This window comes from Leucoraja erinacea, chromosome 1, assembly GCF_028641065.1.
Source record: "Leucoraja erinacea ecotype New England chromosome 1, Leri_hhj_1, whole genome shotgun sequence".
NCBI classification, from domain to species: Eukaryota; Metazoa; Chordata; class Chondrichthyes; order Rajiformes; family Rajidae; genus Leucoraja; species Leucoraja erinaceus.
Genome location: NC_073377.1, coordinates 147,503,652 through 147,527,168, shown reverse-complemented (window position 1 = coordinate 147,527,168; position 23,517 = coordinate 147,503,652). Strand labels below are relative to the sequence as shown.

The following is a 23,517-nucleotide window of genomic DNA, read 5'->3' as shown; positions in this document are numbered from 1 at the left end:
TTCTCACTTCCTGTTTTATTTCCTCCCCTCTTCCTTCACTGCTCTCTACTCCCATCTATTTCCTTCATTTCATTTGTCTTGATAACCTTTTCCACATTTCATGTTTTGCACTTTTACCTGGATTTCTAATTTTCACTCTTTCCTTCAATTACACTGCTCTTTAATTCTGTCGTGCCTTTCCTCCTACCACACATCACATCGGTTTCACTTCTTTGTTGTTTTGCACTAAGCTTAGTTTTAGTTTTAGAGATACAGCGCGGAAACAAGCCCTTCGGCCCACCTAGTCCGCACTAAACCAGCCAGCCCTGCACATTAACACTATCCTATGCACACTAGGTCTTTGGTTTCTCGGGATCTCGGAGAAACCCACACAGGTCACGGGGAGAACGTACAAACTCTGTATGGACCGCAACCGTAGTCGGGATTGATCCTGTGTCTCCGGCACTGAAAGCACTGGGAGGCAGCAACTCTACCGCTGCGCCACCGTGCCGCCCATTGAAGAGAGGCGGATTCTGCAGGTTGAGCGATTGGTTAATTGCCATCCCTGGTAGCCATTAAGAAGGTCCTTGAATCACTGCACTCCTTGAAGTGGGGATACACTCACAATGCTGTTGTGGAGGGTATTACTGGGTAGTAAAGGTTTGGAGGGATATGGGCCAGACACAAGCAAGTGGGATTAGCTTGGTTAGGCATGGATGTGTAGGGCTGAAGGGCTTGTTTCCATGCTGTATACCTCTATGACTTTACTGTAATATTTTAAATAGCCATACAGTTCCTATTTGTCTATTAGTCATTAATAATGGCTATTAAATAGCAGCAGTAATTAGCAGCAGATTAATAAATTAAGTTGGATCCTAACTCGAAACATTGTCTAGAAACTAAGAACTGCAGATGTTGGTTCATACCGAAGATAGACGCAAAGTGCTGGAGGAATTGAACGGGTCAGCCAGCATTCCTGGAGAAAAAGGATGGGTGACATTTTAAGTTGGGACCCTTCTTCAGGATGTAATTCAGAAACATTGTCTGCCCATTTCCCCCCGCACATACTGCCCGACCATCCATTCCTCTATCAGTTACTCAATATTCCAACATCTGCAGTCTCTTGTGTTTCCATTGGCAGCAGGTTGTTGGATGAATGCATGTACCTGCTAATTGTGGGTCTGTTCCAGCTGTCGGCTGGCGGGATGGATGCACCACTTTCACATCAGCTGGCGGCAGAAAGGACAGTCTAGGGTTGATGACGACTATGTCCTTCCCAGTGAACTTGTTTGCTCGGCGAATTGTGCCCGTCTTCCAATCTGAGTAGTATATGTGTTCCTCAAAAAGAGAAATTCCAAATGGCCAGTGGCTATGTGGAAAGAAGAGGAAATGCTGTCAAGTTGGAGAGGGTGCAGAGAAGATTTACGAGGATGTTGCCAGGACTCGAGCACCTGAGCTATAGAGAGAGGATGAGCAGGCTAGGACTCTATTCCTTGGAGCACAGGAGGATGAGGGGGTGATCTTATAGTGTACAAAATCATGAGAGGAATAGATCGGGTGGAAACACAGTCTCTTGCCCAGTGTAGGGGAATCGACAACTAGAGGACATAGGCTTAAGGTGAAAGAGGGAAGATTTAATAGGAACCTGAAAGGTAACCTTTTCACGCAAAGGGTGGTAGGTGTATGGAACAAGCTGCCGGAGGACGTAGTTGAGGCAGGCACTATTAACCATATAACCATATAACCATATAACAATTACAGCACGGAAAATAGACCATCTCGGCCCTTCAAGTCTGTGCCGAACACTTATTTTGCCCTAGTCCCATCTACCTGCACTCAGACCATAACCCTCCATTCCTTTCCCGTCCATATACCTATCCAATTCATTTTTAAATGATAAAATAGAACCTGCCTCCACCACTTCCACTGGAAGCTCATTCCACATAGCTACCACTCTCTGAGTAAAGATGTTCCCCCCTCATGTTACCCCTAAACTTCTGTCCCTTAATTCTCAAATCATGTCCTCTTGTTTGAATCTTCCCTATTCTCAATGGGAAAAGCTTATCCACGTCAACTCTCTCTACCCCTCTCATCATTTTAAAGACCTCTATCAAGTCCCCCCTTAACCTTCTGCACTCTAAAGAATAAAGACCTAACTTGTTTAGCCTTTCTCTGTAACTTAGTTGCTGAAACCCAGGCAACATTCTAGTAAATCGCCTTTGTACTCTCTCTATTTTGTTGACATCCTTCCTATAATTAGGCGACCAAAATTCACTATTGCAATGTTTATGAAAAATTTTGACAGGTTCATGGATAGGACAGGTTTAGAGGAATATGGGCCAAATGCAGGCAGGTGGGACTTGTGGAGATGGGACAGTTTGGCCGGTGTGGGTAAGAAAGGGCCAAAGGGCCTGTTTCCATGCTGTAAGATTATATGACTATGACTCTATGAGAAAAGCCAAATCAATAGAACATTTTGGGTTTTGATCTACTTGTATGCCGTCCAATTCCTTTTCATATAACAGTCAAATGAAGGCACTTACCCCCTCATGAAAAATATTTTAGTACAAGAGAATGGCAGAGTAGACTGGAAAGACTCAATGGCCTAATTCTGCTCCTATGACCTATGAACTTATCAACATGAAAGTTCTGCACTCTTTTAATTATCAAATAAAGTCAATGAAGAGTTGCAGGTTAGTAAGTTAATTGGCCTCCTGTGAAAGAAGTGGATGAGAAAATGAGAAAACATAGAGCTGGAGTGAACGAGTGGGAGACCTTTGGTCGGCATGGACTCAGTGGGCCCTAAGGGCCAATTCCATGCCGTATCTATAATTAAACTGAAACTGTGATGCACTAGAGAAAAAACTAACTTCAAAATGGAGCTGAGGCACTGGACAATGGAAAAACCATTGGTGGAAAGTAATTAATGGGATGGAACAATGACCTAATGTTCTTGTCAATGCACTTACCGTATCGAATGTTTGATGATCTGAGCTGAGCCTCCAGTGTAGTCACATGACCCAATGCTGCTTGAGATATTCTCAGTGTCACGTTGAACCCAGTAGAGTCGTTTGTCAATCAGATCCAATGTCAAAGACTTCACTTTGGACCAGGGCTTGGCAATGGAGATGGCTGTTGTGGCATTTAGATTTGCACGATGAATACTCGGAACAGAACCTTCTGTAGCCCAAAACATGTACCTTGGAATAAAATTAAGCAAGTTGAGTTAAAAATCTTTGTAATGTTGTGGAATTTTCAAAAGCAGTTTGGGTGTTTGCCAGGTTGACGTTAGGACAACTTGTTAACGGTTTATAAATAGTAAAGGACATTATGGATCTGTTAATGTAGAAAAAACATTTTTCTCTTTAGTGAATTCAATGTGAGCTTTAAGCAAAAAATTATTCCCGGTATAATGTGGAATAAATGGAGAGTTTAAATCTTTCCCTATAAATACTAAGTAGTTGCCTCCATATTAGAAGGCATTGTCCTTTTTATATCAAACTATACTGGGACATTTCTGCATTAGTCTTCCAAAATCATTGATAAATTAGATATTTTATTGTGTTACTCAATGGTTGTGTGAATCTGTAAAAAAATAATCTCTTTGATGAGCACACATAGAGAAGGCTATGAAATAATAATTATGTTTCAAGTCATAAACCCATAATCTTAGACGTAGAAACATAGAAACATAGAAAATAGGCGCATGAGTAGGCCATTCGGCCCTTCGAGCCAGCACCACCATTCAATGTGCTAATGGCCCATCATCTAAAATCAGTACCGTGTTCCTGCTTTTTCCCCAGATCCCTTGATTCCGTTAGCCCTAAGAACTGAATCTAATTCTCTCTTGGAAAACATCCAGTGAATTGGCCTCCACTGCCTTCTATGGCAGAGAATTCCACAGATTCACTACTCTCTGGGTGAAAAAAAAAGTCCTCATCTCAGTCCTAAATGGCCTCCCCCTTATTCTTAAACTTGGACCCCCTGGTTCTGGACTCCCCCAATAGCGGGAACATTTTTCCTGCATCTAGCCTGTCCAATCACTTAAGAATTTTATATGTTTCTATGAGTTCACCTCTCATCTGTCTAAATGCCAGTGAATACAAGCCCATTCACTGGCTTGTCGACCCATTCTTTCATCATATGTCAGTCCAGCCATCCCGGTAATTAACCTGGTGAACCTACGCTGCACTCCCTCAATAGCAATCATAAAGAAAAGTGGTACTAATCTACAGCCTCCAACAAATTAAAAGTGACATTTATGCCCAGTTCCCTTGGCAAGAGATAGCTTAAACTTTTCAATTTTGTCTATGCATCAAAAGTTTTTTGTTAAATTACAGTTTGGTCGATTTATTTGAAGGCATAAAATTATTGCAGAGTTTCATCTTAATTTCCATTCCTGTTGCATATTTAAATCAAATATCAATATCAATATGAATGGTAGGAAACCAAAGTCCTACCCTTCCTCTGGTTCGACTGCCATGAAGGTGGGAAAGGTTAGATTTTTCAGAAGGACCTTGGCATTTTTGCCGTGTAAGTTCGACATTTCAATGGTTCCTTTCTTCCGATTAGTCCAGATGATTGTGTTGTGCAACCAATCCACAGCAAAGCCCAGGAGACCTTCCCCCACAGCCCGTACAATCTGTGATGCAAAGAAAAAAGATCCACGTTCTTCGATATTTTCTTCAAAATCTTAACATGACCAAAAAATGCAGGACTACAGTCTGAATGTTCTGTCTTCAGATCTGTAGGTAAATATCCTCTGTAAATTGTCTCTAATGCAGATGCAAATGTGAGAAAACATAAAGTCAGTGTGAAAATGGACACAAAATGCTGGAGTAGCTCAGCGGGACAGGCAGCACCTCTGGATAGAAGGAATGGGTGACATTTTGTGTCAAGACCCTTCTTCAGACTGAGAGTCAGGGGAGAGAGAAACGAGAGATATGGAAAGGTAAGATGTGAAAACGAGAGATCAAAGGGGACGAAGCTCAAGGATCAGTGCAAATAGATGATCGATGGTTGGTGTGGACTTGGTGGGCCGAAAGGCCTGTTTCGATGCTGTGTCTATAAACTAAATGAAATAAATAACGTTTCAGAGTGGTTCACTCACCTTTCTGTCTGTGCCATTTATGAAGGCCTGTTGCAATAGGCCTCTCTCAGTATCTGCCCAGTAGATCTCTCCATTCCTGTAGTGGAAATCCAAGAGAACTGAGAGCCCGGAGTTTGTCACAATCCTCTGGTGGTTTGTCCCTTCTCTGTCAATCTTGAATATTGCATTACCATGGCTGAAGATCAGGTAAGGTGGAGGAGCTTAAAGAAATTAAAAGAATAGACATTTATAAACTGACACACACTGGTGACTGAAAATTACTGATAAGAACAGCTGAAGAAGGGTCTCGACCCGAAACGTCACCCATTCCTTCGCTCCATAGATGCTGCCTCACCCACTGAGTTTCTCTGTCATTTTAGTCTACCTTTGATTTTTCCAGCATCTGCAGTTCTTTCTTAAACAATAAGAACAGCTCCATTGTTTGAGATTACTGAATAGCAATGCATGGAGTGGTGGATATTTCCTAATCATTTCCCATGCTGTCTGTAGTCACTGGTTGGACTTTAGACTCTAGAATTTAGTCTTCACTTTAGACTGTAGAGATACAGCATGGAAGCACGCACTTCAGACCACCGAGTCCGTGCCAACCAGCGACCTCACCATACACAAGCACTATCCTACACACCAGGGACAATTTACAATTTTACAGAAGCCAATTAACTTATAAGCCTGTACGTCTTTGGAGTGTGGGAGGAAACCGCAGCATGTGGAGAAAACCCATGTGGTCACAGGGAGAACATACAAACTCTGTACAGACAGCACCTATAGTCAGGATCGAACCCGGGTCTCTGGCGCTGTAAAGCAGCAACTCTACCATGGAGCCTCTGCTCCGACCTAGTGAATTCCACACATAACAACACTGAGAAAATGGGTCAAATTAGAATCTCACTAGTATAACCAATACTTAAGGCTTACGCATACCACATCATAAAGCAAAGTGACTGTTCATCAAAGAGAGAGAGATTAATTATTATGGTTTGCAATATGTATTTGGCTCAGGAGAACCTGCAAGTACATGTCTGCCGAAGAATTAATTTATTCGTAATCTGAAGGAAAGAACAGCAGATGCTGGTTTAAACCGAAGATAGACACAAAATTCTGGAGTAACTCAGCGGGACAGCAGCATCTCTGGAGAGACGGAATGGGAGACCATTCGGATCGAGACCCTTCTTCAGACTGGCCAATCTGAAGAAGGGTCTCAACCCGTAACATTGCTCATTCCTTCTCTCCAGAGATGTTGTCTGTCCCATTGAGTTACTCCAGCATTTTATGTCTATCTTTTGTGTGAACCACCATTAGCATTTCCTCAGCTACTGTCAATGCCATCAGCAGGAATATGGGAAGGGCTGGAATCGTATTGGGGAGAAATAGAGTAACAGCCATCAAATGTGAACATAACAACTCAAAAAATAAATTGTCTCCTGTTTCAATCTTCTTGACTCGTGTTCTTATTCCTGAAAAGCTGAAAGTACCTTGCAACCATGCTGAGCAAGAATGCGATGTAACTTGTAATCAAGTTTCAAATGTATCAGTTAGTATGTAGTTTGTATTTCATAATTAACATAGCACTTTTTTTACTGCAAAAGCACGAGTTTGAGGTATAATTTGGTACTGCAAAATGCCGACTCAGTAGATGCCAGCTTTGTCCAAGTGAAATCTACTCAATAAAGTCTCCTTCATGAAATAAGTATTCCCAGAACTGCTGGGAATTACAATCTGCTGCAATCTATGTTTCTATTTATAATGAAAGGTATTTGACCTGAAACATTAACTGTTTTCTCTTTCCATAGGGCAGCACGGTGGTGCAGCATTAGCAGAGTTGCTGCCTTACAGCGTTTGCAGCTTAAGAGACCCGGGGTTGATCCCAACTATGGGTGCTGTCTGTACGGAATTTGTACATTCTTCCCCTGACTGTGTGGATTTTCTCAGTGTAAATTGTCCCTAGTGTGCGTAGGCTTGTGTTAATGAGCGGGGATCGCGAGCCATTGTGGACTCGGTGTGCCGAAAGGCCTGTTTCCACGGTGAATCTCAAAACTAAGATGCTGCTTGACTGGCTGAGTTCTTTCAGCATTTCTCATTTTTGTTTCAGATTCCAGCGTCTGCAGTTTACTTGTTTTCCATTTGTGATTTCATGCTTAGTGGTTGTCCAATATCAGTAAAGTTTTAAAGTTAAGGTACTCAGCAGGGGGGAAAATCACTGAATGAAGAAAAATGTAAAAATGTCACTTTTGGTCCCACTGTCACATTAATGAAAGAATTGAGTTACAATGTGTTGAGGAATCTGTATTGGCACTGAGGAAATCTATTGCAGTGAAAAGAAACAAAGGAAAAGGAAATATTCCTGCAAAAAAAATGCAAATATAATGATAAAGAACAGCATGTGTAATAGTTCAATTCATTAGTTAGCAGATTTTTCAATTTTATCTTTATTTACATGCAATTCCCTTGCAATTCACCGTCATCATTTATGCACCAGGGCTAATTGTCACTTGTTTATCAAATAGTTCAGATTCCTTTCAGCAGCAGAAAAGCAATATTGTTTGACCGTGAGATTCTCAGGGTCTCCTTCCCACTACACGGGACCTATGTGGACAGCATTGTAAGACCATGCAGATTAATGACCGGCTCCAGGCAAAGCATTTCATACGTTGTCACTTCATATATACTGGCATACTCCACCGGGTTTGGGAATTTCTGTTTGTAGAGAACAGACGGGTGTTAGCATATTTAGAATCTGTAGACTTCATTTGCGTAAATGCCATTAGAATGCTGAAGTGCTTAGGCTTGGGTTTTTCCTAAGAATTTAACGCCCAGCTGAGATATTTGCCAACAGTTCTCCATCTGCTCGGTTTACAACCTTTAGTTCTAGGTTGCCTATGTAATACAATTTTGGACCAGTTTCAGTGACAATTGCTATCCATCTGACCCCCATATTTCTCCTGAACTCTGCTAAACAAGGTCTTCCAAACCTTGGGATTCTATCTCTACCATTTTGAGCTCAGAAAGAGGTGAAACCAAAATGCAAGGACATTCCTTCGCTCCATAGATGCTGCCTTACCCACTGAGTTTCTCCAGCATTTTTGGCAACTTTCAAATAATCCTTGTCCGAATGCCAAAACCAATGAAAACACTAGTGGGCAGAGAAGTCTCTAACTTAGAATATCACTTGATATGACATTTATTTGAATGAATTGGAATTTGGTCAGCACTCATCTCTGCAATTGGATCATCGACTTCCTGACCAACAAACCACAATTAGTGAGGATAGGTGACAAATCATCCTCTATGATATTCCTCAAAACTGGTGCTCCACGAGGATGTGTTCTCATCCCCCTTCTTTACTCCTTTTAGATCCACACACTGTGCAGCCATGTACAAATCAAACCCAATTTACAAATTCGCAGATGACACCACTGTAGTGGGCTGGCTATCAAATAATGACAACATTGAGTACAGGACCGTGGGATTGAGAACCTCATGACCTGGTGTCAAGACAACAACCTTTCTAGCAATGCCAGCAAGACAAAGGAGATAGTGATCAACTTCAAGAAGCAAAGCGTTAAGGGCCTGTCCCACCAGCATGCGATTGCATGCGTCTAGCGCGACCAAACGTGGTCGTTTGAGGAGTACAGCCGCGCGGGGCCGGTCCCAATTCGAACAGCGGAAACGTATAGAGTTGTGCAGGGCTGCTCCCGACATCAAACTGACCAATCAGCTGGGCAGGAGGCGGGCCGACTGAATTTGGACGTCGCATGGCGTCGGGCGGTGATGTCATCACGCAACGGCACGCCGGGCGGTGACGTCATCGTGCAACACCACGCGCTAGGCGTACGCCGTCAAGACGCTGTGTACGACGTCAAGACGCTGCGTACGGCCGTCGAGACACTGCGTAGGCCCTCAATGCGCCTGCGGGCTGTCAGGCCGTTGGCGCGCAGGATTTTCGGACAGTGCAAGATTCTTGGAACCCCGCGCGATGTCGGGACCAGCCCCACACAACTCCATACACCTCCGCCGATTGAAGTGGGACCGGCCCCGCGAGGCCGTACGCCTCAAGCGACCACGTTTGGGCGCGCTAGACGCATGCAATCGCATGCTGGTGGGACAGGCCCTTTACACATATCAATGTTATACATTGACGGCGTTAAAGTAGAGATGGTGGAAAGCTTCAAGTTCCTAGGAGAAAATATAACCAGCAACCTGTCATGGACTAGCCGTATCGAAGCACTGGCCATGAAAGCACACCAATGTCTATACATCCTTAGAATGTTTAGGAAGTTCTGCGTGTCGCCAACCCTCACCGAGTTCTACAAAAGCGTCGTAAAAAGCATTTAATGGAGATGCATCACAGCATTGTTTGGGAACAGCTCCATCCAAAACTGCAAGAAATTGCAGAGAATTGAGGATGCAGCCCAGATAATCACACAAGCCAACCTTCCATTGACTCCATCTACACTCACGCTGCCTTGGCAAGGTCACCAGCATAATCAAGGACCACTCCCCTCTCCAAACAGACAAGAGGTACAGAGGTGTGAAAAAACACACCTCCAGATTCAGGGACAGTTAGGAAACATCCTAACAGCAACTAGAGAGCGGTCCTAAGCTACTACCTACTTCATTGGAGATAATCGGACTACCTTTAATCAGACTTTATTTTGCACTAAACGTTATTCCCTTTATCCTGTAGCTGTACACTGTGGATGACTCAATTGGAATCATGTGTGGTCTTTCCGCTGACTGGATTGCATGTGACTAAAAGCTTTTAACTGCACCTCAGTACACATAACAATAAATTAAACTAAACTAAAAAAAATGTAGCCAAGTGATCCTTTTCCCCAGAGATGCTATCTGACCCGCTGAGTTACTCCAGGTTTTTGTGTTGAACTCAGCATGAATGTTGATCAGATGCCTCAGTAGTGTTAAAATATTAAGTTTCCATTTATATTTTTGTTTTTGCTCTACTCTTGCATTCCATTTGCTTTAAAGCACGATGTAATCAGCGATTACAGTTTGGATGATCTGACCATTATATTGTCCTCTAACATGTAACCAGCCATGTTGGAGCAGGGCTGTGAGCCTGGCATGTTGGTACAGATCTGACCACAATTACCACCAAAACATTCATTGATGTCTGAAAGATAGAATTTACAACAGTGCGACGAGCCAACCGACTATTTGCAGTTATTGTTCCACACAATGCAATGATTAGTCATGTTGCACATGTAAACAGCGTAAAAAACTTGGCTGGAGGATTATTTTGTCTGAACACCTGAACAATGTTGACACAATTTATCTGCAAATCATACTTCATAACATTATATATAAGTGTTGACATCCTTATCTTGATCATTATCCAGCACAACCTCTTTAAAGATATTTTTATTCAGAATCATTTGAAACGAAAGACTATTTTGGATAGTAAATTTAAGACCAGACTTCCTTTTCTCTGCAACTTAATAAATGACCCGTGAGAATGCATTGTTGCAGGTTGTTTTTGCAAGTGAGATTGCTTGCATGGATCAATTGAAAAGGGGAATAAAATTATTAAAAACATATTTTGAGAGTCCTCCGTCTATGCCGCATCTGCTCCACGGATGAGGCGTTCCACACCAGGACATCTGAAATGTCCTCATTATTCAGGGAACGGGGGTTCCCCTCCTCCACCATAAATTAGGCTCGCACCAGGGTTTCTTCCATATCCCGCCACACTGCTCTCCCTCCCCATCCCCCCACTCGCAACAAGGGCCGAGTCCCCCTAGTCCTCACCTTTCACCCCACCCGCCGTCACATACAAAAAGTAATCCTCCGTCAGTTTCGCCACCTCCAACGTGACCCCACCACTCGCCACATCTTCCCGTCTCCCCCCATATCTGCCTTCCGCAAAGACCGCTCCCTCCATAACTCCCTTGTCAATTCTTCCCTTCCCTCTCGTACCACCCCCTCCCCGGGCACTTTCCCTAGCAACCGCAAGAGATGCAACACTTGTCCCTTTACCTCCCCCCTCGACTCCGTTCAAGGACCCAAGCAATTGTTCCAGGTGCGACAGAGGTTTACCTGCATCTCTTCTAACCTCATCTATTGCGTCCGCTGCTCTAGATGTCAGCAGATCTATATCGGTGAGACCATGCGGAGGTTGGGCGATCGTTTCGCCGAAAACCTCCGCTCGGTCCGTAATAACCAAGCTGACCTCCCGGTGGCTCAGCACTTCAACTCCCCCTCCCACTCCGTCTCTGACCTCTCTGTCCTGGGTCTCCTCCATGGCCACAGCGAGCAGTACCGGAAATTGGAGGAACAGCACCTCATATTCCGTTTGGGGAGTCTGCATCCTGGGGGCATGAACATCGAATGTTCCCAATTTTGTTAGTCCTTGCTGTCTCCTCCCCTTCCTCAGTCCCCCTGCTGTCTCCTCCCATCCCCCAGCCTTCGGGCTCCTCCTCCTTTTTTCCTTTCTTGTGTACACCCCCGATCAGTCTGAAGAAGGGTTTCGGCCCGAAACGTTGCCTATTTCCTTCGCTCCATAGATGCTGCTGCACCTGCTGAGTTTCTCCAGCTTTTTTGTGTACCTTCGATTCTCCAGCATCTGCAGTTCCTTCTTAAACACTAAATATTTTGAGAGTAGCTATTTTTCCATTCACCATAATTTCAAACTCTCTCATATCCTAATCTGTAACATGTCCTGAACAGTATAAAGTATAAAGTTTCCTTTGTTGTCATTCAAACAGAGTTTGAACAAAATGCATACCTTGCAGTCATGACAGAAAATAAAATAACAGAACACACAATGAACACAGTTTAACATCCACCACAGTGAGTCTACCAGGCACCTCCTCACTGTGATGGAAGGTAAAAGTCTTAAAGTCCTTGTCTCTTCCTTCCTTGTTCTCCTGCTGCGTTGAGGCGATCCAGGCTTTCGATGTTGGGCCCCCCCGCCGGATGATAGTAAGTCCCGCGGCCGAATCCGAGCTCCGCGAACGGGCCGGTTCAAACTCCGCGGCCCGGGGCGGTCGAAGCTGCCACCCTCCAGTCCAGCAGACGAAGCTGTTGTTGCGGGAGCTCTGGAGAATCGGTCACCAACCTGCGACCTGCGAGCTCCTGACAATGTCGTCCACTGGGCCCACGGCTGAAGCCTCCGAGGCTCCAGTCGGGTTGCAGCCGCAGCGCCACCACAGCCCCGAAGTCGACCAGCCTCGCGATGGTGAGTCCTGGCTCTGCCTCCGGAGCCTCGAAGTCAGTCCCAGTTGGAGGCCGCCAGCTCCACGATTAGGTCTCAGCGCAGACGGAGACGGAGATACAACCAAGAAAAGGTCGCATCTCCCCGAAGGAAGAGACCAAAACAAGTTTCCCCCACCCCCCACACATACACAACTAAAAATAAACTAAAACATACGTCTAACAAGAAAACAAAAAAATATATAAGACAGAATAGAATAGAATAGAATAACCTTTAATAATCCTTTACAGGAAATTACAGTGCCACAACAGCTTCAAGACAGACATAACACCACACATTTCAACAGATATCTTCAATACATAATAAGTTAAAATTTTTTGTGCATTATAAAACCTTATAGCAGCTGGTATACAAGACTTCCTATGTCTCTCCGTTTTGCACATTGGTGCAATCAGTCTCTAACTGAAGATGCTGCACTTGATCACCTTCAGGGCGTGGAGTGGGTGAGTGGGGTTGGTCATTATTGAGCCTAGTTTTTTCAGAGTTCTGGCCTCTGCCACCTGCTTGACCGTTAGTTGCTCTGCCCCAACCACTGAGCCGGCCTTCCTGATCAGCTTATCCAGTCTGTTTTTGTCCGCTATTAGGGCGCCTTCTCCCCAACAGGCCACAGCAAAAAACAGAGCACTGGCCACCACTGAATGGTAGACACTGCACAGTAGGGGTTGACAGATATTAAATGACTTTAGCCTCCTTAAAAAATACAGTCTACTTTGTCCCTTCCTGTACACCGCCTCCATATGACTCTTCCAGTCCAGCTCACTGTCAAGCTGCACACCAAGGTACCTGTGGTTGGCGACCACCTCCACCTCAGTGCCCCTGATGGTGATTGGTGTTGGTTGAGTCCTCCTCCTCCCCCTCCTGAAATCCACAACTATCTCCTTCGTTTTTTTGGTGTTGAGATGGAGATTATTGTGTGCACTCCACTCCACAAAGTTGTTAATTGTGTCTCTATACTCCTCCTCATTGCCCCCTTTGATGAGGCCTACAACAGCTGTGTCATCTGAAAATTTCTGCAAAAAGCAGCTGTTGGTGTTATATTGACAATCCGCTGTGTAGATGGTAAACAGGAATGGAGCCAGCACAGTTCCTTGTGGAGCCCCTGTGCTGCTCATGATGGTGCTTGAGACATTGTTCTGTAGGCGCACATACTGTGGTCTGAGGAAAAGGTAATCCAAACACCACAGTACCATTAATGGATCCACCTTCATCTTCTCCATCTTCTCCCCTAGCAGTCGGGGCTGAATTGTGTTAAAAGCGCTAGAGAAGTCAAAGAATGTAATTCTTACAGATGCATCAGGGATGTCCAGATGTGTGTACGCCCTCTGCAGCATGTAAATAAGGGCATCATCGACACTGATGTTGGGCTGATATGCAAACTGTAAAGGATCCATTTGAGTTGACACACTAGTCCTGAGGTAGGAGAGGACAAGTCTCTCAAATGTCTTCATAATATGTGAAGTGAGCGCTACTGGTCTGTAGTCATTGTGGTGAGTGGGATAGGTCTTCTTTGGGACAGGTACCAGGCAAGATGTTTTCCACAGCCTTGGGACCTTCTGTAGACGCAAGCTCAGGTTGAACAGGTGTTAGAATACCACACAGCTCTGAGGAGCAAGTCTTCAGTAGCCTTGGGCTGATGTCATCGGGCCCCACTGCTTTCCCTGGCTTCAGTCTGTCCAGCATCATCTTGACCTGCGCAGTATGAAGAGTCATAGGTAGGGCTGGTGGTGTAGTAGTAGGTGGGAAGGGGGGGACCCCGTGCAGATGACATCTCAGGAGTATTGGAGAGACGTACTGCAGGCGAGCCGCAGCTGCATGGCAGTGCCATCACTTCTGTGACCTGCCTGTCTGTGTATCATGGCCAATGTTAGTTCCTTTATTCATCCAATCATCATTCATAATTCCTAGTCTCATATTCATCTCAGCATCTCTTTACTACATTTCTAAATATTTCTAGTTGCACAACAAACCAAGGATCTGCATTCTTTATCCTACTCGTGGATTGGAGGGATGTGGAGAGCGCACAGGCATAAATGATTAGTTTAAGTTGTGATCATGTGCAGAACCGACACTGTGACCTGAAGGACCTGCTGCTGTGCTGTGCAATTCTAAGTTCTATGTTTTATGTTTTATGTCAAATGTCTTGTGCCCTGCCCCACCTCTTCATCCCAGTGTCAAACACGATTGCTTCTTTTGTCAAAGCCTTCAATTCTGGAATGAATCTCTATATTTTTTTTCGATATCTTACACTTCTTCCAAGTTCATTGACATGCTATCGGTCAAATTCACTTGCATAAAATCACTTGAGCATTATGTTGTCGTCAATACGTAAATGAAAAAAGGAAAGAAAAGCAGATTTTAGTATCTGAAATAAAAGCAATAAATAAATTTATAAATAAATATGGGCGGCACGGTGGCGCAGAGGTAGAGTTGCTGCCTTACAGCGAATGCAGTGCTGGAGACTTGGGTTCGATCCTGACTACATCCCCCCGTGACCTGCATGGGTTTTCTCCAGGATCTTCGCTTCCCTCCCACACTCCAAAGACGTACAGGTATGTAGGTTAATTGGCTTGGTAGATGCAAAAATTGCCCCTAATGTGTATAGGATAGTGTTAATGTGTGGGGACCGCTGGTAGCTGCGGACCCGCTGGGCCGAAAGGGCCTGTTTCCGCGCTGTATCTGTAAAACTGAAAAAAAAAATTAAAATGATGGAAACACTCAGCAGGTCAGTAAGCACCTGTGGAAAGAAAGTGGGACCTTTTGCCCGCGCAGGGAAAGAGAGGTAACAAGTTAGTTTTCAGTGATACAGGTGAGGGAGAGATGGTTAGAACAAAGGGAATAAATCGGAATAGAAATAAACCAAATAAATTAATATGATAGTTAATAGCAATCTATACTTTAGTAAAAGACAAACTGCTGGGGGAACTGAGTGAGTCGACATCTGTGGCGGGAAAGACCCAGACGACTTTTCGGAAAGGTACCGACATAAAACATCATCAATGGTCTATTTCCCTCAGCCTGACCAGCAGTTTGCTTTCTGCTTGTTTCCTGTATCTGAAGTCTCATCTGTCAGCAGTTTGCGTATGCTCAGAAATTTATAAATGTATAAGTTCTCGGAGAGATAACTAAGAGTGGGCATAGCTGAACAAATTCTCACATTCTCTATTCCCTATTCCTTCAATGGATACATTTAAGGCAGAAATAAATAGATTCTTGATTAGTAGGGGTGTCAGAGGTTATAGGGAGAAGCCAGGATAATGAGGTTAGGAAGGAGAGATAGATCAGCCATGATTGAATGATATAGACATGATGGGCCAAATGGCCTAATACTGCTCCTATCACATGATTCTCACTCTACTCATTTTCCCAAGGGGAAAACAACGGGCACTGGCATGTGCTCAACGTATGCTTGTTTTTGAGGGAGAGGGAGAGGGAGAGGGAGAGGGAGGGGGGAAGAGGGAGGGGGGGGGAGAGGGAGGGGCGAGAGAGACTTTTTACTTCAACCCAAACAACCATTTGCAGGCAGTGCTTTTTGACCTCTAAACATATTTTCCATTTTCAAACCAAATTAAGGGTACTCACAGTGCTGTAGACATTTGTCAGTCATTCAAAGCTCTGATTGAGGCACACCACTTGCAGAGACTGATTGAGGCACACCACTTGCAGAGACTGATTGAGGCACACCACTTCCTGGTTTTATAGTTGCTCCCCCTCCCTCCAGCAGGGGCAGCAGAGAGAATGGGGAATGTTGTAAAAACATTAATATCTCTGTCAATTTTCATCGACGGGAAAAATCCTCGGTATACATGCGGCGGAGGGGAGCCCTGAGCGAGGTGGCCAAAAATGACGGCCGTAGGTGGCGGCGTACTCTCGGAAACCGCAGCGCAGAAAGCCGAAACCAGTCAAGAACAGAGTTTTAGTAATATACTAGTCCCAGTGCAGACCCATTGGGTCTGTTTCCCCAACGGCGTTTGCGGGGGGGTGAGAAGAGGGGAGGGAGGAGGAGGAAACGGGATAGATTTGGGAGGGAAAGGAGAGCGGAGTAGGGGGTGAGGGATGGGGAGAGAGCTTTGGGGGAGGGGGGATGGGGATGGAGGGGAGGAGGGAGGGATGGGGAGAGGGGTGGGGGGAAAGAGGGGAAAGAGTGGGGAGGGAGGAGGAGAGGGGGTAAGGGAGAGGGAGTGATTGAAGAGGGACAGAGGGATAGGGGAAGGGTGTGGGGGAGAGAGAGGGAATGGGGGGGTGGGGTAGAGAGGGAAGGGGGGGTGGGGAGATAGGGATGGGAGGGGGGTGAGGAGAGGGGGAGGAGAGAGATGTGGGGAGAGAAGTGGAAGAGTGGGGAGGGAGGGGGAGGGGTAGAGAGGGGGTAGCGGGAGTGGTAGAAGAGGGACGGGGGAGTGGTGGAAGAGGAACAGAGGGGTAGGGGAAGGGGAGAGAGGGGAAGAGAGAGGGGTGGGGGGTGGAAGAGGCGTGGGGTAAGGGGATAGAAGTGTGGAAGAGTGGGGAGGGAGGAGTAGGGGAACCAAAGAGGGACAGAGGGGTAGAGGGAAGGGGGTGGGGGAGAGAGGGAAGGGGGGTGGGGGAGAGAGGGATGGGTGGGAGAGGGAGAGGGAGAGGGGTGAGGAGAGGGAAACATAGAAACATAGAAATTAAGTGCAGGAGTAGGCCATTCGGCCCTTCGAGTCTGCACCGCCATCCAATATGATCACAGCTGATCATCCAACTCAGTATCCCGTACCTGCCTTCTCTCCATATCCCCTGTTCCCTTTAGCCACAAGGGCCACATCTAACTCCCTCTTAAATATAGCAAATGAACTGGCCTCAACTACCTTCTGTGGCAGAGAGTTCCAGAGACTCACCACTATCTGTGTGAAAAATGTTTTCCTCATCTCAGTACTAAAGGATTTCCCCTTTATCCTTAAACTGTGTCCCGCTTGTCCTGGACTTCCCCAACATCTGGAACAATCTTCCTGCATCAGACAAATGCAATTCAGGACTTTTCTCTTCACAAGCAAAGTCAGAATGACAGTTAGTGAAGAATTTGAATAATCACTGAGCGTTCTCTATGGCAACAATGTATTTGAGCATTGGGCATTGTGACATCACACGATGGAACGTTCACCATGGGCTGGGGCTGGGGCTGGGGCTGCTTCTATGGGTGAGAAGCCAGTTTATTTTTGAAATATCGAGGTGGGGGGGGGGGGGTGAAGGATTTGATTAAAAACGTGTACTTAAACACGACGAAATGTAATGAGGAGCAGATACTTAGAAAGAAAAGCGAAATCTCTACCGAAATGGATAAGATGTCGGCGATTCTGCGTCTGGTTTCGGAGTTGCAGGGAATCAAAGGAAGAAACGCGGCCGGAAGCCATACATGCAAATGGATCCATTCCGATTGGACGTCTGCGAGCGTCGGGCATCGCGATTGGACGTCCGCGAGCATCGGGCATTGTGACTTCGCACGGCGGGAACTAATCGAAAGGCAGGAAGGGGTCTGTACGGCAGGCGGTCGGATGGGGCGAGAGTTTTAATATTATACTAGACCAAGTGCAGACCTGTTGGGTCTGCTCCCCCAATGGTGTGATCCCCCAACCCAATATTCCGCCATGCACCCGTCTCCTCCATTGGAACTGAGCCCGTTCTCAAATGTAAGATTGCAGCCCTCCCCTGCCTGCTGCAGCAGTGAAAAGTTCAGTGTTCCTCTCTTGCAACTTTGTTTCGAAGTGTGTTGGAAGCTGACATGTAAATGGAGAAGCCTGTTTATTTTTGAAATACTTGGGGGTGGGTGGGGGGGAGAAGGATTTGATTAAAAACATGTACTTCAACACGACAAAATGAAATGAGGAGCGGATACTTAGAAAGAAAAGCGAAATCTCTACCGAAATGGAAAATATCTCGGAGATTGAGCGTCTGGATTGGGCGTGGCAATTAATCAAAGGAAGAAATGCAGCCGGGCGGCAGCCGGACGGCAGGCGGACTGATTTGAGTTTTATATATATATATAGATAGATAGATATAATAAGATGAGGGGCATAGATAGGTTAGAAAGTCAGAGGCTTTTTCCCAGAGTGGAAACGTCCAACATTAGAGGACATAGCTATGAGATGAGAGGGGGAAAGTTTAATGGAGATGTGAGGGGCACATTTTATACATAGTTAGTGGCGATGGCCTGGAATAAATTGCCAGAGACAGAAATGATAGTGCTGCTTAAGAGGCTTTTACATGGAAGTGCAGGGAAAAGAAGGATATTGATCAGCAGATGAAATAAGTTTAACGGCATCATCTTCGGCACAGACATTGTGGGCCGAATGGCCCATTACTGTGATGTACTGTTCGATGTTGAATGTTCTAGCCTTTACAAACCCATAGGGTCGCACAGCAATCTTGGTTTCACTTCTTCCCACCCTGTCCCCTTGTGAAGACTCAATTGCTGTCTCCCAGTTATTTCATCGCTAATGATTTTCTCGAAATGTAAGCCTTTGACCAGTCGCAGGGAGTTCCGTTGCCTGACAATTTAATTTTGCACTCCATTTCCACTCGAACCCTTTGGTCTGTGGCTTCCTGCACTGTTACAAAGAGATCCTACACACACTTCCCGAACAGCACCTCATCTTCAGCCTAGGCACAGAGCAGTCTTCAGAACTCTATTGTCGTGGTGGAGAAGCTTGTGTGGTCCTGAACAGGGTCGGCCTTTAGCCGATTGGACCGATTGCTCCCAATTGGGCCCCGCGTCTAAGGGGGACCCCACGCCAGAGTAATCTACTCTCGGCTCAGGTGAAGGGGGGAGAGAGGGGTGGAGAAAGTGTAGAGGGGTAGAGGGGGAAGAAAGGGATAGATGGGGATGGGGTGTGAGGGGGAATGGAAAAGAGGGTGGCAGCGCTCCCGCCCCTCCAGTCACCGTGCTTCACGCACACAGCCCCGGCTCCACCACTCTCTCTTTCCGGGGAGATGCGGTGAACAATACAGAGAGGGCCAGGACGGAGGTTGGAGCAACGTTTACAAACATCGGCCTCAGCTCACACCCGTCTGCCCAGACCATGGCATCTGCTCCTGCCGCTGGCCCTCTCCCTCCCTTCTCTCCTCCCCTTCTATCCCTCCCTGCCCTTCCCTTCTTCGCTCTCTCTCTTCTCTCCTTCCTTCCCACCTTCCTCTCTCTCTCTTCCCTTCTCTCCTTCCCCTCCCTCTCTCCCTCCCTTCTCTCCCTCCCTCCTTTCTCTCCTTTCTTCCCTCTTTCCCTCCCTTTCTCTACTTCCCTCCCTCCCTTCCTCTCCTTTCTCCCTTCTCTCCCTCCTTCCCTTCTCTCCTTACTTCACACACACAACGCACAGACAACTAACACACACACATCACCCACAGACAACACACATGCACGCGCACACACCCACACACTCACACACACACACACACACACACACACACACACACACTCACACACACACCCACACACACACACACACACACCCCCACACACACACACACACACACACACACACACACACACACACACACACACACACACACACACACACACACGCGCACACACACACACACACACACACACACACACACACACACACACACACACACACACACACACACACACACACACACACACACACACACACACACACACACACACACACACACACACACACACACACACACAACTAAGTTAGGATGGGGCTGAAGCCCAAAATTTAATGCCTGGACTGGTTTTTAGCCAATAGTAATTTTTTCCAGGATCTAGTTAATTAATTACAAAATATATAATTTCGTTTCACAGTCACTAAAACAAGTGGTATTGTAACTATGTACTTTTCAGAGGTGATCTACACATTTTGTTTGTTACTTGTAGGCTTAAATGCATGTACTTTTATATTAAAATGTAGCTTAGATCTGTTTGGTCCATTAACTCGCAGGCACTTTTTAAGCGCATATTTTGATTACTTTCCATTTTACCATAGAGATGTAAAGTCTATAATAGACTTTATTTGTATTTCTATGATTCTACAGACCTTGGCTGGGAACCTGGGACTCATCAAAATTGTTCCCAATTGGGCCCCGCACCTTCTAAGGCCGGCCCTGGTCCTGAGATCCTGTGAGCGAAGCCGTCTGGAACTATGCTCCTGGTATCCATGGTGGTAAGGTCGAGGGAGAGGTCCCTGACAAAGAACAATCCAACCAAGACCTCAACGGCGGAACAGGCGGAGGATGATGGCTGACTTTAGTGGAGCGTCACAACGGCTGGGAAGGCGGATGAAGGCTGCAGCAGAAAAGGATCTCCGGTCATCTTGGACTCCATGCCACTGGATCCTGACCCAGATCTGGGACGACAGATGGCGCAATGGGCTAAGTGTTCGGCTGGCGACCGGAAGGTAGCCGGTTCGAAACTCGCTTGGAGTGCATACTGTCGTTGTGTCCTTGGGGCAAGACACTTCACCCACCTTTGCCTGTGTGTAAATGTAATGTAATTATGTGAAGCACTTTGGGGTCAATGCAAGTTGACTCCAAATGTGCTATATAAATAAGATTATTTTAAAAAAAAGATCTGTCAAGGACATCTGTCTGTGCACCCACGTTAAACAAAGTCACGCACAGGCATCCTCCATATATGGAATCCACCCTACGACCCTATGGAGAGGAGAGGACAGACATACTCCTTTTGAGTGACTGCCAATGATGATGATATCAAACTCTCTATCATTACATTCTTTCTTTCTGAGTGTGGCAGAATGGCCATTTCTCCCGGTCATCCATTTGTGATTTGGTTCCGTTTCTCGGTCTCCAATCTAACCTGCAGGGCATATCCCATAGCCTCACTGTGAGCAACATGTTCAACAGACTTTCTCAATGCTATTTTAACCAATTTGGTTTCACTGTTTCAGTGATAATCCCTTTGTTCTACTCATCCCTCCTCCTCCTCCTCCTGTGCTATGAAAATTAATGTATTTTCTCCCTTTCCCAGTCAGGATGGAGGATTTTACGCATGAAACATAAACTATTTCGCTTTCCACTGATGCTGCCTGACCTGCCGAGTGATTCCAGCATTTTCTGTTTTGATTTGACGCAAATGAAAATTGCTGATCTCATCCAACTGGAGACGTAAACTAAATACAGGAACTGTGAAATGATTGACGTCTAACCAGCACAGATATGATGGTTTTTGCACAAATGCCTATTTTCCACAGGTGAGGAATTGCACTGGAATTCCTCACTGTAATCCACATTTGTCCAAATTCATTTACAGCAGCAAGGTGGCACAGCAGTAGAGTGGCTGCCTTACAGCGTCAGACACCAGGGTTTGATCCTGACTATGGGTGCTGTCTGTACAGAGTTTGTATGCTCTCCCCGTGATCGTGTGGGTTTCCTCGCGATGCTCCAGTTTTCTCCCACACTTCAAACACGAACAGGTTTGTAGGTTAATTGGTTTCTGTAAATTGTAAATTGCCCCTAATGTGTAGGATAGTGTTAGTGTGCAGGGTTAGCGTGGACCAGGTGAGCCGAAGGGCCTGTTTCCACGTTGTATCTCTAAAGTCTAAAGCTACATCTGGTGAGGACTACTGCGCTTCCACCATGAGAGCTGTCTCTGTGTAAATACGTACAATTTGCCTGTAGTATTAGGGTTTATATGCAACTGAGGTGTTTTTGTCAACTTTATGCATATCAAGCTTTCAAGGTTTCAAGGTTTCATGGTCAGTTTGTTGTCACAGGCACTAATTAAGGTACAGTGAAACTCGATTACGATACAGCCATACTAAAAAAACACACACACATAAAACAAGCTAAAGTACACTAAAACATACATTTAATGTACTAAAAACAACAAAGAAGGAATGGACGAGACAAACTATTGGCGAGGCAGCCATTACGGGCACCGCCTGGTCGACAGAGCCTAGTTCACAATGACAAATGGTCAGAAGGATTTTGTTCATGGATATCTGATATCAACAGGCTAAGGAACGTCATTCAGATGCGATATACACTTGTTCATTTACATATTCAGCAATATCTTAAGTGATGCGTCTAATCTGCTTCGGGTTTCACGCAAGAAACCCACAAGACACCAGATGTATTCTGTGTCAACAGCTGTATCTTAACTACAGTTTCCTCCATAGAAGGTAAAAGTTGGTGAAAATCTCCATCCACAACCGTGCCTGAATCAAGGTTGTGATTGAGGACAACCTCAATTGTTGCCCTTGATGCCACACTTAACCATCTTTTTAATTACCAGGAAAGAAACATGTAGAAAGACAGCTCAAGTAAATATTATAACATTCAAAAGCTGCAAAGACCATTCAAACTGAATTACTGCCAACCTTGGAAAAGATCCATCTGTAAGTACTTAATACCATTGACGACAACACATCTGAATCATCTCATGAAAAACTACTCCCCCTGCGGCTTGCTATAGTGTTGATATTGCAAATGTTGATGAAAAATAATGTTCTTATCCGTTGCTCATTTGCTAAATAGCTTCACTACAAAATCCTTCTGAGACTGCTATGACTCAGTTGTTTGTCTTTTAAACAGATATCAGATAAGAAGATCTATCTATCTCTCTGCTTTTCCTTTCCTTTGTGATGGCCACATGCAAACAAGGCCAGTGTGAGGCCAAATACAACCTCGAGGAAAAGCACCTCACGTTCCCACTCATTAGTCCACGGCCCGATGGCATGAACATTGAGTTCTCTGTTGTCAAGCTGCAAACCTGGAAAGGGTACAGAGAAGATTTACGAGGATGTTGCCAGGACTAGAGGGTCTGAGCTATAGGGAGAGGTTGAGTAGGCTGGGACTCTATTCCCTGGAGCACAGGAGGTTGAGGGGTGATCTTATAGAGGTGTATAAAACCATGAGAGAAATAGATCAGGTAGATGCACACAGTCTCTTGCCCAGATTACGTGAATCGAGGACCAGAGGACACATGTTTAAGGTGAAGGGGAAAGCATTTAATAGAAATCTGAGGGGTAACTTTTTCACACAAACGGGTGATAGGTGTATGGAACGAGCTGCCAGAGGAGGTAGTTGAGGCTGGGACTCTCCCAACGTTTAAGAAACAGTTAGACAGTTACATGGATAGGATAGGTTTGGAGGGATACGGGCCAAATGCGGGCAGGTGGGACTGGTGTAGCTGGGACCGTGTTGGCCGGTGTGGGCAAGTTGATACACTGTATCACGCTATGACTCTAAGTAAGACTCTAACTTC

At 45.5% G+C, this 23,517-nt stretch overlaps 1 protein-coding gene across 1 annotated transcript in view; it reads right to left on the bottom strand.

Moving 5' to 3' along the window:
- egf (epidermal growth factor) overlaps positions 1-23,517 on the bottom strand; it is a 119,653-nt gene that overhangs the window by 81,581 nt on the left and 14,555 nt on the right. Inside the window, exons 2-5 of the mRNA XM_055645351.1 lie at positions 5,090-5,289; positions 4,440-4,621; positions 2,949-3,179; positions 1,146-1,348 (exon numbers count right to left, since the gene is read on the bottom strand). Coding sequence (XP_055501326.1) covers positions 1,146-1,348; positions 2,949-3,179; positions 4,440-4,621; positions 5,090-5,289 — 816 coding nt within the window. The remainder of the gene's footprint in view (positions 1-1,145; positions 1,349-2,948; positions 3,180-4,439; positions 4,622-5,089; positions 5,290-23,517) is intronic.